At 38.4% G+C, this 17,480-nt stretch overlaps 1 protein-coding gene across 1 annotated transcript in view; it reads left to right on the forward strand.

Moving 5' to 3' along the window:
• NKAIN3 (sodium/potassium transporting ATPase interacting 3) overlaps positions 1-17,480 on the forward strand; it is a 383,503-nt gene that overhangs the window by 354,254 nt on the left and 11,769 nt on the right. Inside the window, exon 5 of the mRNA XM_075085109.1 lies at positions 4,029-4,089. Within this exon, the coding sequence (XP_074941210.1) occupies positions 4,029-4,089 (61 nt within the window). The remainder of the gene's footprint in view (positions 1-4,028; positions 4,090-17,480) is intronic.

The following is a 17,480-nucleotide window of genomic DNA, read 5'->3' on the forward strand; positions in this document are numbered from 1 at the left end:
TTAGCATGATGGCTAGATAGGTTCACATGAGCATAACATTATTAATTAAACAGCAGCTGGATTAATCAAGATAGCAAAAGTAATTTGTTGGAATAAATATTTTATTAGTGTGTCTATCAATAAAGCAAAAGAAGAGGGTTTAATTAATTCATTTATAAAAATATTCACGCTGTAGTGGCTGTAACCCTGTTTAAGGATCTGGAAACAGGCCTCATCTGTAGATGGGTATATTCCCACTTTATCACTTCATGTTAATTGTACTGTAGATATCAGTTACCCAACTATAATTACTGGTATGTTAGTTACAAGCCAAACATTGCTGTCTGTCTCTGAACAGCAATACCTGACAATTGATGCTAAACAGCTCTTCTTCCTCTTCGTTGCATTATTCTTTCAGAAATGTGCATTCTGCCATTTATTTACAGAAAGATATTCTTGGAATATGGTGGGTTATGATACCTCTTGTCTTGATTAGAGACCTGGTCTTTTTCTCCAAAAAAGACCATGAAATTGAGAAAGGGTGAATATATTTTTTATTTCTCCTGGTATTAATATCTAAGCAGGTGGGGGAAATGGTATATTTTAAACAAGTATATGCCATAAACACAACAGGTAGCGGTGATTTCTATCTGACTGAGGAATATTTGTCTACTAATGCTGAGAAATATAAAGAAATACTGAGAAGCAGAGAGAGGCTACTGATCTTGCAAGAAGGTCATAGGTTAGTGTTTATTGCAAACACTGAAGAGAGTGGGAAAAGATTTACTTTAAGGAGAAGATCTACTGAAAGAGCTAGATGTAAGCTGTTAGAACTGTTAAAACAACCAGGCTTGCCAAGCCCCATACCTTTTTGGAGGGAAGACCTCCGTGGTGGGTTGACCTTGGCTGGATGCAAAGTGTCCACCAGGCTACTCTACTACTCCCCTTCTCAGCAAGACAGGGCGAGGAGAAAATAAGATGGAAAAAACTCTTAAGGTAAAGGCAGTTTAATAGAGTAAAAGCAAAGGCCACACATGAAAGGAAAGGAAAACAAAAGGTTTATTCTCTACTTCCCATCAGTAGGGAATGTCCAGCCACTTCCCAGGAAGGAGGACTTCAGCATGCATAGCAGTTTCTCCGGAAGACAAACATTGTAATAATGAATGACCCCTCTCCTCCTCCTTTCTCTTAGCTTTTATTACTGAGCAGATGTCATATGGTGCAGAATATCCCTTTGGTCAGTTGGGGTCAGCTGTCCTGGCTGTGACACCTCCCTGCTGGTGGAGAGGCAGCCCTGATGCTGTGCCAGCTCTGCTCAGCGGCTTTCTACCTACCAATACAAAGCACAGCACTACGAGGGCTGCTCTGGGGAAAACTAACTCCATTTCAGCCAGACCCAATACAACTGTTTCTTTTTCCTTTCTTTGTGTCAGGTGGTTTATTACATGTTATTACACAGAGGAAGCCTCTTTCTGAGTTATATCTGCCTGTCCAAATCTTAGACATGTGTGAGAAATTTGCTGGAAGCCCTCATGGATAGACGTTTTATATACTATGCATGGATATGGAGTACACATGTACATATAAAGAAGGAATTTCATTTGCAAAAGTAAAGTTAATTTAATACAGAATACTAATAAGAAGAAAAAAGAAAGAAATATATGATTGGAAAATGTTAAATAATTCTAAATATTTAATCTTCCTTCAAAAATGTTTAACCCACAAGCTGTACTACAATTCATTTTTATAATGTTCATTATTTAGTCAGCAGTTTTACTCTTCAAAATGTTTCAGTCATGTTTAGGGAAAAGAAACAAACCACAGTGACTTCTACAGTCAAGTTGCACAACATGAATGGTGAACAGGAAATACTGTAAATAAACAGGTGACATTCCCTCATGAAAAGCCACTTGTTTTCCGTATTTGTGTGGTACTAATGCAATAATTATTTAATCTATATGTAACATCCAGGTGGAGTAAGCAATATACCTCAAGTACAATTGATTTTTTGATCCCTTGGAAGCCTTTATATCATATTGCTTCAGTTGTCATGCCAGAAGGGTACTCTAAACTGTGAAGTTGAGGGGAAAAATGTGCTTAATCTGTCGAGGAGTCTGTAAGCCCAGTTGGTCCTGGAGGTGCAGGGCAGCAGAACCACAAGATCCCGTTTTCATTAGTAGCAGGAGGCTGGTCTCCTCTCACCTGCCTGCACAGTCTTCAGCAAGTAAATGTGGGCTCACAGCGAGCCAGCCAGCCCTGCAGTGCCTCTAGGTCCCATCCAGCTGCAGGCACCATGACACCGGGCACAGTGGGGCTTGGTAGCTCAGGCACAGCTTGGTCCTAGCCATCTCCAGCGAGCACCTCCTCCAGAGCTGGTTTGCATTTAGCTGGCTCAGAGCATCAGTACAAAAAAGTGGTGTCCACCTGATACAGGCTGTGACAATACCACCCCAGTAAAGTGAACCCAAAAAAGCCAAGGAAGCTGCTGATCCTGCAGTCTGCTCAGAGCAAGAGGAAAGTTGGATTAAACCCCCTTTCCTGAAACACCAGTGAGGTGAATGCCCTGGAGAGGAAGCTCAACAGGACTGTGCCACAGTGCTGTGACAGCTCTCATTCACAAGTAACTCAGCTTTAGCGTACTGTAGCTTAATTCTCCATGGGGAAGATTAATCCCTTGGAGGAGGATTAAGCTACAGTGAACTAAGGCCACTTTATTTCTGAATGGGAAAGGCCACACAGGGATTAAATGTACTTTATCTTATGTGCATTGATTTCACAGCTTTAGTTAATTCATCTTAACTTCCCTGAATTCCCTTGTGTGGACAAGCTTTTTTGTCTGCAGAGAGGCTCTTGGAGCTGCTTGTAAAGCTTCTCATGCAGCCCAACCAGAAAGCAGGCTGGAGTGATTTCTGTGCCTCTGAAGGAGCTTATACCTGTCTAGATATTATTAAATTACCTCTTTCTCAGGTGGTTGATCCGTGACACCGTTTGAACTGGTTTAATTAGATTTTTTGAATGGACCAGAGGAAAAGGAGTTGTCTTAAAACTAATCTCTGCGTTATTTTAGAAGTCTCTCATGAACAGTCTTTTCAAGGCTTTCAGATAGCACGGATTGTGTACAACTGCACAGCCAATATTTTCTCAAGCATGAACATGTAGGGGCAGTGCAGTTTCCTTGCCCAGTGGGATTTTCTTCTTCTTTGGTGGTGGTCATAAGAAAACATTTTGTCTATATGGAAAGCAAATGAGTAGAGTTTCTATTCCCTGATCCTAAAGATCTTAATCCCTTCCTCCCGGTGGCACAAGTGGCGCAGATCTGGGTTGAAGGGGATGTTTTTGTGGGAGCTGCTCTTAAAATAATGGTATGATTTCACTGGTGTTATCTTTTGGGGAAATGAATCTGCTCATTTCCTGCATAGTTAATGTGATTTACTGACAGATCCTTCTGATAAGGTGTTTCCTGATACTGATGAATCATAACCCAGCTTTACTGTTCAGCTGCATCATGACACTTCACATATCAAATTAAACTTTTGCCAGAAAGTTCTTCACTGGGACACTTCATGCAACACAAAAAGGCATCTCTTGTGGATTCCATACAAGCTTTACTTTAACTTAATTCTGTAGCAGTCAATAAATATTTTATCTTTTTAATACATAAATCAGGTGCCTAGGGGGCCCCCATTCATGTGGACAAAGTCATGTGAGAACAGGATTGTACTGAACAAATTAAGGAATGTAAGTAATAGCTGAACATTAATGACCAAGAGTTTTCCATCAATATTACTCAATAGTAGTATTCATCAATACTGATCTCAGTGGGACTGGGAAGAGATTTTAAAATATAATGCAACATGAGCAAAAGAGAGAAAGTCTTATTAATTTAGCTATTTGTGACCATTTGCACTGAAATTTACATATAAATACAGGAAATTAAGAAAATATTTTTTAAATTTCACTGTGATATCTGTTTTTATATACCATTATACTAAACGCTTAATAAGTGTTCAATGTGTTCTAATTATTGCTCTTCCTCTTCTTCCATACAGCTGATCGGATTTGTCTATGCCTGTTACGTGATCAGTATTTTCATGGAGGAGGAGGACAGCTGTAAGTACTGATACGCACCTCTCCATCTCTGGAGGCAAAGTACCTGGGGTGAGACTTAGTCTTGCATTAAATACCAAGGCGAAGAACAAAGTTTGAAAAATGGCAGAATCTGGCGTTCATGTACACAACAAATTGTGCTCAAAGACATACTTATTTAGGCGCTACCACTTTATCCAGGTGTCAGGATTGTACTTCTAAACCTCTCCATGAGCCATGTCACACTGCTGAAAATCATGTGATCCGTGTTGCACATACATATATATTTATGTGTTTATATCTGTACATTTAAATTTGAATCAAAGCCCCTGAAGCCATTTAGTCTGTTTTTCCAAGTGACAGCTTTATCAGCAGTAAAGTTAATGGAGATGACAAATCAAGCCATGCACAGTGTGCAGTATCACTCTGATCGATAATTAGATAGACCTGATCAACACTTATGAGTAAATAGACCATGCATCTAAAATGCTGACCCCATGTTCTTAACCTGCCTTTATCAGTAAAACCCTTATATATACATATATAACCATACTGTTCAAAAAGTTTGAAAATATCCACACCTTTAAAGAAGTATTCATTAAAAGTCATTAAATGGGCATTGGAAAACTCTGGATATGCTGAACATTTTGGTAGGATACTGTGTGAAAAGAGATGGTGAGAACTGCCTAACAAGGTCACCATACCCACATGACTAGCACAGCGATTGTTAAAAGCAGTAGTGAGAACAGAATAATATTGGATGAGCAAAGAGGAGTGAATACAAGAAGTCTATTTTAAAAAGAGACAATGTGATCATGTCAGTTACTTCCTCTCCTATATGAGGAGTTAAGCAGTAAAATGTCTACTTCTAGGGGGGAAAAAAAAAGAACAAATGCCAATACAATTTTATGGCTATAGGATAAATAATATACAATTAAGTATTCATGCCTAAACTTTTATTAATAAATATTAACATAGTTGTTTTGTTTCTTCACAGAATAGCACTAGTGGGTGAAATGGATATAGTAGAAAAAAATAATTCAGTTTGTAGGAAAGCATTTGATAATATCTGGAAAATCTTACTGAAAATGTAATTCAAGTAATTCATGGCTGCGATGGAAAAGCAGATTTTTTGATTGAAAACAGTGTGAAGGACCATAAACAAAATACTATTCCATTGCTACAAACTGTACAACATTCTGTTCTCCATCATAAAGCAACAGACATTAGTGTCAAATCTATTTTAACACTGTCATTTAGATTTGTAATAGGAAGAAAATATATCAAAGAGATTCTCAGATAAAGCTGAGTGGGAAGGAGTCATAAGCATGTAGTGCACATAGTGTACTGTGAAAAGGCGTAAGGAGCCTGCACGAAGACTGGTGCTGTAAAGGAGAAATAAGAGCACTTGGAGAAGCAACATGAAATGTAGATCTTGAGGAGGAGGAAAAGCCCAGACAGTGCTCCTTTGGAAAGCTAGGAGTTGCCAGTTCAACAGGAACCAGTAAGACAGGGTCACGGCAGAGGACAGCACAGCAGCAAGACGAGTGTGTAATTTGGGATGCATAAACCGAGTCTTTGGTCAGTAAAATCCAGAGACAACTCCTTTCCATATGGCTGTGGTGAGTCATGACAGTAGCTAGGGCTTCATACGGATATCTGGAAACTTCACTTATGAGGCAATTACTAGCTAAATTCCTGGAACAGGGAGGCTTCATTAAATGATGAGGAAGGTTGGCAGGCTGATAAGGAAGACACAAACTACAGTGCCTTTAAAAGAGTAATAGCGTGTGTGCAGGCTCACCCATATGCAAAGATATATCAGTAGCTGGGAAGACAGACTCTTCACTTTTTACATAAGTATGTTATATTATTATTGGTTTTGTTTAGTCCTTTATAGTCTGCTTCACGCACCTGTGTTTTATGCGTGTGTGAAAGGCAAAACTCCCACCAAAGCATGCAACATGTTCATGAAAAATGCAGCCACCTGCTAAAGAGTATATGTGGTTTGTATTCAAGGCCTCACAAGAGGGATATTGTCAAGTTAAGGGCCTTGTTCGCTTATAAAATGTGTCTGTCAGAAGAGTTGGGGCAAGGTCTGTCTTTGACATCCAAGCCCTGATCCACTTTCTTCTGACTGCGAGCCCACCTTACTGTCTTTGAGAGTTACGTGCTGTGTGATACCAGTGGAAATTTAAATCACTGCAAATGGAGAACAGCTGACATATTTGTTAAACAGTAAAACACATCAAGTGCTAAGGTGATCCAGCATGTAAAACTGACCCAGTGCCCATTCTCCACAAAGGAATTGGGTATCCACATTTAATTTCTGCTTGTCTTCCTGAACTGCTGAGGGCAATTTGGTGTTCTATTACAAGTGAAAATCATCTCCCTAGTCTTGGAAAGTATGATGTAATTTAGCTCAATGTCCTTCATTAGGAATGGCAAGTTTCCCATTGTCACTTGTATCTTTACATATAATCTTCTATACTCTTGTGTGAATAGATTTTTATAGTTAGCAGTCGATCACCTGGGGCAGGGGCGAGAGTGGTGTGCTGAAAGTGGAGCAAAGAAGCACAATAGATAGATCTAGGAGATTTTACAACCAGTGCAGGGAAATAATTTCTGATTTGTCACTTGTTTATTTACTTCTAAGATCCTGAGTCCAATCAAAAGCAACTAAATGGCCCTTTAGTATCTCACTTTCTGCTAATTTGTGTCTCAATGCCCATTTGTGTTTTAGAGTCTTCTATGCTTATGGATAAATACATTAAAGGCAAATGTTAACTCATTCTGTAGCAATCCCACATATATGTTTTAAATTAAGTAATGTCCGTGTGAGGCAGTGCGGGAAATGTTTTGATTTGGCAATTAGCTGAGAAGAACAGGACTTATTCTGGGAAAATTCACATTGTTAACTTGCAGCATAATGAATAAAAATTTATTTAAGAGAGAGGTACAGTGGTGCTTCAAGATAGTCAGGTTAAAAAAGACTGATTAAATTAGGATAAAAGTCCAAGAAACTGCAATGAAAGAGCAATTTTATGCATTTTAATGTAAGCAGCAAATTCTTTTCTTAGGTAGATGCAGCTATTTATCATATTCGTGCAGTAGTTTGCACAGAATAAATCCTCAGCCATCTGAGATTCAAAGCCTCCCTAATTAAATATACTCTGCAATATTCAGTGCATCAAGTTAACCCCAGTTCTTGGTCTGAAACCCATCAGGAAGACTTAAAAATTAATAATAGCTGCCTGTTTAGCCTCTGTGCAGTGCTTAAATGGATTTTGAGCCTGACATTTCAGCTGATGGACACTTTTCTGAACAGTAATAATGCTTGAGGAAACATTTATTTCCAGCTATTGCTCACCTTACCTATGTTTCAGACTGTACTTAACTTTTAGTTAGAAGGAAGATGATAGCAGGTTAAAAGGAATGAAAAAGAAGACATGTAAAAGGCACACTGCTGTAGTGGGGTTAATACCTTTCATCATTCATCCTAATGAAAAAGTCTATTTATATCTCTCCCCTTCATTTTTTCATTTCTTTCTTTGTAGATCTATCAATCTATATAAGCCCTTTTGAAGGAAGAGAATATGTGAAATCTGTAATCATAAAAGCTTGTCACTATCCTGTTTGTGAACCATTTTCTCCTAAAAATGAACCCAGAAGCTCGTTGCCACCTTGTCAGAGTTACTGAATTGTTTTAATAAAGTGGAGTCTGGAGACAAGGCAAAATACATTGTTAAAATCATTATTAAATTTCTAAATAGTTTCTGGACTTTTTTGAGAAATAGTTGATAGCACTATGCTGCTAAATACTAGTTCATAAGTATGACATTGACACGTCAGAAGTACTGTGTGTGAATTTGTGGGGTGGAAGCTGAATTGCACACAAATTGCATAAGGAAAAAAAGTTAAATCAGAAGGGAAGGTTTGCCACAAAACTACAATTGCGATTTCAGCATTTATTATAAAAACAAGACTGAAACGCCAAAAAGTCAATCCAGGGAAGTTCAAACCTCTTGTGTGCATGTGCAAAAATAATGGAAGGGGCTTCCATTCACCATGAAGGAAAGATTTATCCCCTAAATTAAATCACAAGAACAAAATTAATAAAGAAAAATTTATTTTTTTGTCTCTTCCCTATGCCAGTTGTGTTCAGAGCTCAGCTGTCCTTGCAGAGCAGAGAGGAAGATAATCTGTTTTAAAAAGGAAGAGTTTCCCCATACTGTGGTATCAATAGGAACCTTCATATGTCATCATTAGAGAAATACTAAGTAAAGCGAGATACATTATTACCACCACTGAAAAACTACTGCATTACCTTATCTAACAAATGGCATTACATTTATACACACCATTGAGCATCTGTTGGCAGCAATGAAACAAGAGAGAAAGAATTTTTTCCTCACATTTAATTTAATATTTGTAGTTACACAGTAGGTCCAGCAGTGATACATTTTTTTAATAAATATGCTATTTTTTGCAAAACGAATCAAGACCTAGCAATAGCTAATATTAGCAACAGACCCATGTAAGTTTATACATGTGATTACCTTAATATATAAATATACGAGTTTCCTTAACTAAGAAGCTTTTGGAAACCCACTACTAGTATCTTTACATCAATTGCAATTGTCTATGCGGTTGAGTCTGTTTAGCTTCTAGAAAAGAGAATTTTTATCATAAAAGGTTAATATCAAGGGTGACCGAGAAGGAGGATATCGCACTACACTTCTGTTGGGCGATACAAGAATCAAACATCCCCAGATAATGCCTATCCTAAATTACCTCACTGAAAACGAGGCCTTATGAAACTTTCCAAACAGCAGCCAGCAGCACAGATCATCAGTGGGCTTTAGCACTCACCACTCTCACTTTTAGGCCATAATGACTTGAGATATTGAAGCAAAATGTGTTGTTACTGACCAACAGATGAATATGCTTGACGCAGACTTTTAAAATTATAATAAGTTTTACCACCTGGCACTGAAACAGCACTATGGCTGCCAGGTTGACAGCATTCTCCTGGCTTCGGCATTTCTGTAAAACAGCAGTGACTATCAGTATTTTTGGAAGGCTTGAAAAGCAATTTGCACCTTTCTGTTCATCTGGACAAGCAACCCAAATCCCCAGAATTTTGATATACCAATTTTGGTAAAACAGAATCAGTTATTTTCACCAGGCATAGACTATATGTATGGCTTGGCGCAGAATTATAATGGATCCATAACCAAAATGTATTCTGTAAGTGTTCATTCAACTGAACAGTTTTCTAAAAATAAACAAATGTAGATCCAGAGATGAAGAGTCTAACAGCTGTCCTCAGACGTGGTCTGTGACATCTGGAAAGCCAAGGAGCCCAGCTAATGCCATAAAACACCTGGCTGATGACAGGTGGTTCCTGCTGCTCCTTGCACTGAGGTGCTGCCCACGTTTCAGGGTGGCCGGTGTCAGGGAGTGACTCGTGCCCTGCTAGCAGTTGCCTCCATCACCTTGCAGATGCCCACCATGAACAAAAGAAAAGGTTGAAGTGTGACCAAAAATAGCACCAGGAGTATCCAGAAGACTCCAGCAGTTCAGCTGTGACCCAGGCCAATCCCACCAAACATTTAATGGAGACAAATGTCAAGGTCCAATTTCTGTAGACCTGAGAGGTCTACCCAGCTGGAGTTTGTTGATTAGATACAGACTCATCTATTTACTATCTTACTTATACCTGATTCCACTTTCTCCTGTACTGGAAATATAAAGGATAAACTTGTTATTCTAACAACATTGTATGGTCTTACAGTCCCATTGGTGTCCTGCTATGTATCATTAGCCTTAATGTATGAATTAACTGTACATGCATGCTCACTCCTACACTAAACTAACACAATAAATTTGAAAGTATTTAATGAAGGAAGTAATACAGCAGGGTTGTTATATGATCTAAATTACCACTACATACTATTTGATTTTTTTTTTTACATTAAGTTATCATACATTGCCTGAACATATATTTGTTCTCGTTCCAGTGGAAACGTGTGCATAGATGTAATGCACACAACCAAGGGTGAAACCTCTGAGGTGGTGTAAAATAAAAGCAGTTGAACAATATAAATACTAAATGCTAGAAGACATCTTGATCCTAGTAAAGTCAGTGGCAAAAAAATTGCAGCGGAGGCATGATTCCCCCTTCTTTTTTCCTGCTTAAAAACTGTAGAATAATCTGTCACGGGAAAACAGCTAAAAAATGTATACCCATGCCACCCTCTGCTTTTACATTCCCCTAGCAAAATGTACAAAATAGTCTTCATTTCCAGTTGTAATCTCCATGGACTGTTGCAGAACACCTTGTTCTAGCTGAAAGATTGCCTTTAAATAATGGATAGTGCACAGTATACAAAAAGGGAAGTCTTGGCTGTGGAATATTTCTAGCAGCAGCAGAAGTTATCTGCCTGAAAGTATCGTACATTTAGTGTGTAATGCAACATGTAAGGTTTGTCCAGATAGGGTGCAGACAAAGCTTGAGAAAATGGCATCATCTAAATGACATGCATAAACCAATTCCAATTTTTTATTGATAGAGCATAGCTTGCTACAATGTGTGACTCAACCCTAAGAAATGACCCTTTCTATACCACTTGAGTAAAATATTTTAGTTTATCTTTAGTAAAGAATTAGTTTCTTACTGGAGGGTTGCCTCTAATTTCCTCTTCCTGCACCGAATTTAATTATGACTTTAAACTGGGACTAACTTGCCCGGAAACAGGTAGGAAGATAATAGTTAAGATGCCATTTCCATGCAAGCCTGCAGGTCACTTATTTTCCATTAAGGAAAAGGGTAACTCACTCAAATTATAAGTGTCCTCCAGTGCCTTTCCACAATTCCTCCCATACACACAAGACACAAATATTTTTTCTGAAATTCAGTAGGAAAGAATCACCTCAACCAGTTTAGCACAAAGAATAATTATCAGATATACCCCAGAATGTTAGTAGATAGGAGCAGTAGTGGCGATCACACGGTATAGCTTTGAAATTTTCCTGTGTGGGTGAGAAAACCCGGAGTACCCAGAACCAGCTGCCTGGCACTACGGATAGCTCAGTATATGATACATAGTCTCGTCTGCTTCATACATCGAAATGATACTTGGTCATTTTGATCAAGTTGGAGTTATCCACTCATTCTTTAGGAGTGTAGAACCTGATATTTTTTTAAGATCTCTTTTGTACCAACGAATGGTGTGAGCTTTTAGCTACCAACCGGTAAAGAGCTACGACTACTTGCTTCCATCCACAGTTTGGGATTTTGACTGTAGAAATATGCACATAGATATAATGGTTTAAATGGGACCTCGGGAGTACAGGTGAAGCATTCAGAAATATCTGTAGGGAAAGCAAATATTTTTGATGCATTATTGGCAGAAAATGCTAACATATTCTTCCAGAGAAATGTGTCAGAGCAGTATTAGGGCATATATTGGCCAATTTTGACCTGTTTGGATAAATACATACATCTATATATGTGTGTATGTGTGTAGATGGATATGTGCATGTATATGGGCTGATATGTATATGTGTGTATATATATTTTGTTTCAAATGTAGGTATATACAGTGTCCCCTTAGATTTAAATTAGTTTCCAGACTGATAACTAGTAAGGAGAGTTTTTAAAAGATAGTTCACTCCTATCTCATAAATTCCTGTTTTGCAAATATAATTCATATTGAGCATTTCTGCCATCAATTCTGAATATTATATGCCATATCCCATATATATATGCACACACACATATATATACATAAAAGACAATTTCAAATAGGAATATAATTATAAATGTACAGTCTTCCTTAAACTGGGGCTCCTACCTTCCTTTAAAATTTCTTCATTTACTACTGTAATAAATAACATTCTTATTAAAATGGAATTATTATTCTGATTAGAGGGGATATATTGTTTATTGAACATTCCTTGGCATGTCTTAGGTCCATGCGTGGCTCCCCTACTCCCAAATACTCAGTATGCACTTTTTTAACTAGCTGATTTGATTCAAGCTTCTACTTAGCTAATTTAATATTGATTTTGTTTTAGTCTCTACCTTCCACCTCCTTGGCCTTTCTGTTTAAATTAAATCTGCTTTTAAATGGATGCTATCCCAACCCCCAGTTGCCAGCACCTTATCCTTTTCACTTAAATTGCATCTATTGTTAAATCAATCTTACTCCAGCATCCAGCAACCCTCTCCGGAGCTTTCCACTTGACATCACACACAGGCCTAAGTGGTGCCCGTTCCTGTCCCTACCTTTCACCCAGCTTCTCCATTAAAATGAAATCTCTTTACAAATCCCTTTTCCACTCCCAGTACCAATCTTATTACTTCTTCACTTCCAAATGGCAACAGCTTTGTGTCTATTTTAATTTGTAGAGCTTGAAAATAAACTTTTCAGGCTCCCACTCTTCTGTGTAAATGCCATCTCTCCCAAGACTTAACTTTCATACAGACAGGTTATCCTAATTTCTGGGCCTCAGCTTAAGTAATATCCATTTCACTGTTATTGTTGCTTGAGTGATAAATTCCCAGTTACCACATCACGCTTAAGAGCTCTGTCTTGTAATAACCACTGCCTTTGGTGTGGAAGCGTAAACCTGGAGCACGTGGTACACCCGTGTGATGAGGTGGTGTACCAAGCCAAGGAGGGTACAGGATTAATCAGGCTCTACACTGGGCCATAAATTTTCTTGGTTATATGCTGATAAGGTATCTGGGGATCTAGTGAGTTGAACAGTTACTGTTGAGGCAAATATTCCCTCCGCATCCTGCTATACATATCTCAATGTGTTCGACACAATCACCAGGCTTGTGGATGAATTAGCAGTTCAGGTGGCCAGAGTTCTCAGTGCCTTTTACCTTATGCCCATATGTGGTCTGAGAAAGTGATGGTAAGGTTTAATTTCAGAAGAAAGAAGTGTCCCCCTTTTTTCCTTACAGACAATAACCTCGGAAATGAAACCAGACCCATACAGACCAACTGAACCAAGACACTGCCACTGACTGAATTTTCCTGAAGCTGAGGGTTATTCACAATTCCCTTCTTAACAATACTAAGCTCTGAAATACAGCACTAAAAAGCCAAAGTGGCTCATTTCTTGTTTGAAAGCAGTATCCATGATGAAAATTATACAATATGAGTCCCATTGTATGTAATGGATCCCAGTGTATGTAATCGTACATTATAGCCTTAGAGGCAACTTGAACAACTACTTTGCACATCAGCTACTGTATAAATTCAAAACGAGATGGCTAACTGGCACGAGACAGTGAAGTACATTGAACCAAGCCATAAATTTCAGGTTACAGTCAGGTAATTTTAGAAGATCATTTTATTTGGTAATGTATACTTTCTCAAAATGTGGCAAAATCAAACAACTCAAATAAGAATTAACTATCCATAGTTTTACCCATCTTTGAAAATTTCAGCTCTAAGTCTCATAAATCTAAAGGCAACCAGCATGTTCCACCAAGAAAAGTTGCCAATTTTGTTCGGAAAAGGAAGGGATAACAATGTTGATTGTTGATAAAATCAAAGCAAGAGAAAGACCCATGCAAATAAAGTATCGCAAGGGTTTATTAGAAGAACCACACTCAAAGAACAAAAGAAAGGAAAAGATATTCAAATATTAAAACTAATTTAAGGATTTTTTTTGCTAAACCCTTTTTTTTATCCTGTTGAATTTTTACTGTGACCTATTCTTTAGGTCTTTTTACAGCCTCTCTGGTGTGACCACACCTTCAACCCCTCATTAAATAACCTTTCTAAAGTCCTCCTATTTGTAAACCTAGACTTGTTGTCTATATGTTGTACTTTTCAGATTTTCTAGTTCTACTACTTCAATAGCTCTAATGATTTCAGGATATAAGAGAAACAAGTTTTATAGCAAGAGGTGTTATCTTATTAAATCAGGTGATATAGCTAATATGGTTCTCCAGCTGGGCCAGCCGGTCAAATAAAATATATTACCTCTTCCTAAAAAACCTATTATTCGAGAAGTCTACGTTATATTTATCGTATTTAGTCTGTGTTGCTGATGCACTTTATTAGATCTGTATCATAACGAGTCTTTCTCTTAGCAGTGCTCTGTGATCTGGATCGTAGCTGGACTCACTTTAAACTTCATTTGACATTCTTTTGCCTTGAATCAGTAAATATACTGTTGGTTTTGTTAGCAGAAATTAAATCTCAGTAAATCTGTGGTTTTCTCAATATTACAGGTTAGATGCAGCAAAACCAAGTATTACTATGTGACTTTCACCATTTATATAATTACTTTTATTCTTTGGCATTGATTTCTACTCATTTTCTTTTCCTCCTTAATCATGGCAATGTGTTATCTTGGAGTAATGAAATTTGAGAGTTACAAGGTTTTCATAAAAGTGTATTTTTTACTTCATCTTCATTAAAGGAGAGGATTTTTTTATTGATAAGGTCAGTATTGCATTATCTTTCTTTATCATTAGCAGACTGATTCACTGGTGGGTTCAAAATGAGTATTAATCCTGTAACAGACTCTATCCCTCTTTTACACATTCATCTCTTTCCTAATATGAAATGATATCAACTTTCTAATGGTGAGAAAACCATTTTCCTAGTCATCATGTTTGCTGACACGCATGGTATTGCTTTTTTTCCACTCCATCATATATGAGAAGACCACTGGCTATTGTAAGCTCCAGTTTTGTAAAGCTCTACATTCTTACCACTATTTTCAAAGCTGAGGATGTAGTCATATAATATTTTGGGAGTTTGAGGAGCTAATTTGAATTGGTGACAGAGATGGTAATGCCAAAAGAAATACTAAGATCAGCAAGATGACCTGAAGGTGAAGATAGAACAGGACAAAAGCAATAACAATATGAGGTGCAATAAGTTTCCTAATTTGCAGAGAAGCTCTCACAGAGACAAATGACTACTCATTGCTGCACGTGGATGTGATTAAGCAGCAGACTTACCAGATATATCCACAATGGCTTTGAAATAGTGGATGATCAGATATTCTGTGGCAGACTAATGGTACCATAGAAGGACTTGATGGTGCATTTACTGGGGCTAGAGAAGGCTGGCACGACACTGATCAACAGAGGGGTTATTTTGCTGGCTTTCCCATCTTGAGACAATAAAGGCAAAAGCAAAGAGAAGATTAGAGCTTGCTGGTTTGTGCTTAATCACAGAGATAAAAGATTGAAAGGAGACAATTGAGAATCTGAAGATCACAAAAGGAGTTTATCTACTTCTGTTTCTGATCTGTAGAATCTGAAGACACAGTAGGACCCCAAGCTTACCTGCTGGGTACTCAAACAGGGAGAATGTGGGATTTTCTGCTGGGATGAGGAGAGAAAGGCTCCAGCAGTGCTGGAGGCAGCATTGACTGCTTAGCAGAGGAAAAAAGTAGAGGCTGAAACCCTGGCAGATGTGTGTTAGAGGCCTTGGGGTCTGCCTCCTCAAGGACTGAAGCAGACCACTGCTAAGCAAGGTGTAGCTGTGAGCAGAGTGTATTGCAGAGGAGGGGTTGCATACAGTGCCCCACACTAAGGAGCAAATGTCATGCGGTGAAGCAAGATGTCTCCACAGGATGTCACTGATGGTCATGTGGACAAAGGCAGGATGATAAATGAGAAGGGTGTGGAAATGGAAATTGCCTTATCTGAAATGGCAGACACTGTTGGACAGTGTTACTCTGCTTGATATCGTAAAGTGGCAAATATCACCAGATCAGTATTCTTCTGTAAAAGCTGATACCTGACCTCTGAGGCTACTGGAAGCACACATTTTAGCATGTATGTCAAGTTCAAGATGTCAAGTTAAAGGTGGTAGTTCTGTACCGGGACCCCAATAAAGTCAGCTACTAATAAAGGAAGGGTCGGGAAAGAAGGAGACTCTCCTGACTGACAGCAAAAGATGTTAAAGGGCAGAGATGTTAAGCAGATTTTAAAGCAAAGATTTGAAAATCGGGCTATAAAGGAAAGAGAAGAAAAATTGCAGCATGGTCTGAATATGACAGAGCTTTAGTCAGCCAGAGCTTTGAAGTTGATGGGCGCACTCACCTTTGTAGAGAACTCCCACAGAGAACCACAGCACTAAACTCAAAAAAGGCAGAATTAATTAGACTATAAACTAACACACTTCTTATGGAAAACTCAAAGCTACTGGATCATACAGAGTAGAAATGAGAGGTTTATAACACCTCCTCCCTTGTTGTCTGTGTCCATGCAGTTGGGGAACCATGCTTCCCATTTGAGTCTCAGCCACGTCTCTGGCTCCTTGAATTGCAGCAGACTCTGTTTGGATTCCTGAATCCTTAGCAGTGCCTTCCCTCCATTGTCTCTAAGACCTGCCTGGTTTGCTGCTCCCCTCTGCAGCCTCAGCTTTGAGGAGCAGGCTAGCAGCTCCTTCCCTCCCTGGCTTGTGTCCTCTGCTGTGCCATGCACACAGATGTGCTCTCCTGAACATCCCCAGCTCAATCCCATTCAGTCTTTGTAAGACAAGTAAAGATACAAACACATGAAGCAAATATCGAGTCACAGAGGATGATAGCAGGAAGGCTCAGGAACAGCATTCCATCCCTAGGAAGGTGGGAACAAAAATCCAGAATCACTCAATGATAAAAAGAGTCCTCCAGTCCTATAACTTACTTTTTTTTAAATAAAAATGTTCTTCTGTTGTGAATGGATGATGTGAACTTTCTCTACATATAGAAGACCTTCCCTCCAAATGCCACAAGCATTCTGGAAGGCATGGCTTTATGTCATGTATTTGATCTTGTAAATACTTTGCTCTAGGAAGTTTAGCTTTAATTATTCAATAGAATTGAACAGGGTCTGCATTATATAAGGGGACATTAATTTCACATACGAAAGCATCTGTGACTAGTAGTTAAGATTAGAAACAGCAGTTGTGATATTGCTGGATACATAATAACCAGGCAGATATAGATACTTAAATTTGGTCTCAAAAGTAAATAACTGGATCATACTGACAGATAACTGAAGCAAAAAGAAATTGGTATGGATACAAAGAATAACAGGCCAGAAATAGAGACCCGTGGGACTCAGCTGATAGGAAAAAGAACAACTTGAAGGAACAAAACACCTAACTTGCAACTTAGCAATGAACTGTAAGTGGAGCAGATCAATTACAGCTGGTCCTAGCATCTGCATCAAACATTTTTAAGAGAACTTTGTAGTTTATGACATCAAACTCAGCAGAAATACAAAGGCACACTAATACGTAACATATATCCCTGAATCAGACTACCAAAAAAGACAAAGCATAATTTCAAAAAGCAGAATCATAGTTCTGTCTCTTCTGAAGCCAACTTGGACACATTAATTGTGAAGATCATGTGTTTGGAGGTGTGACTGAAGCTGT

This window comes from Phalacrocorax aristotelis, chromosome 2, assembly GCF_949628215.1.
Source record: "Phalacrocorax aristotelis chromosome 2, bGulAri2.1, whole genome shotgun sequence".
In the NCBI taxonomy this organism is placed as follows: Eukaryota; Metazoa; Chordata; class Aves; order Suliformes; family Phalacrocoracidae; genus Phalacrocorax; species Phalacrocorax aristotelis.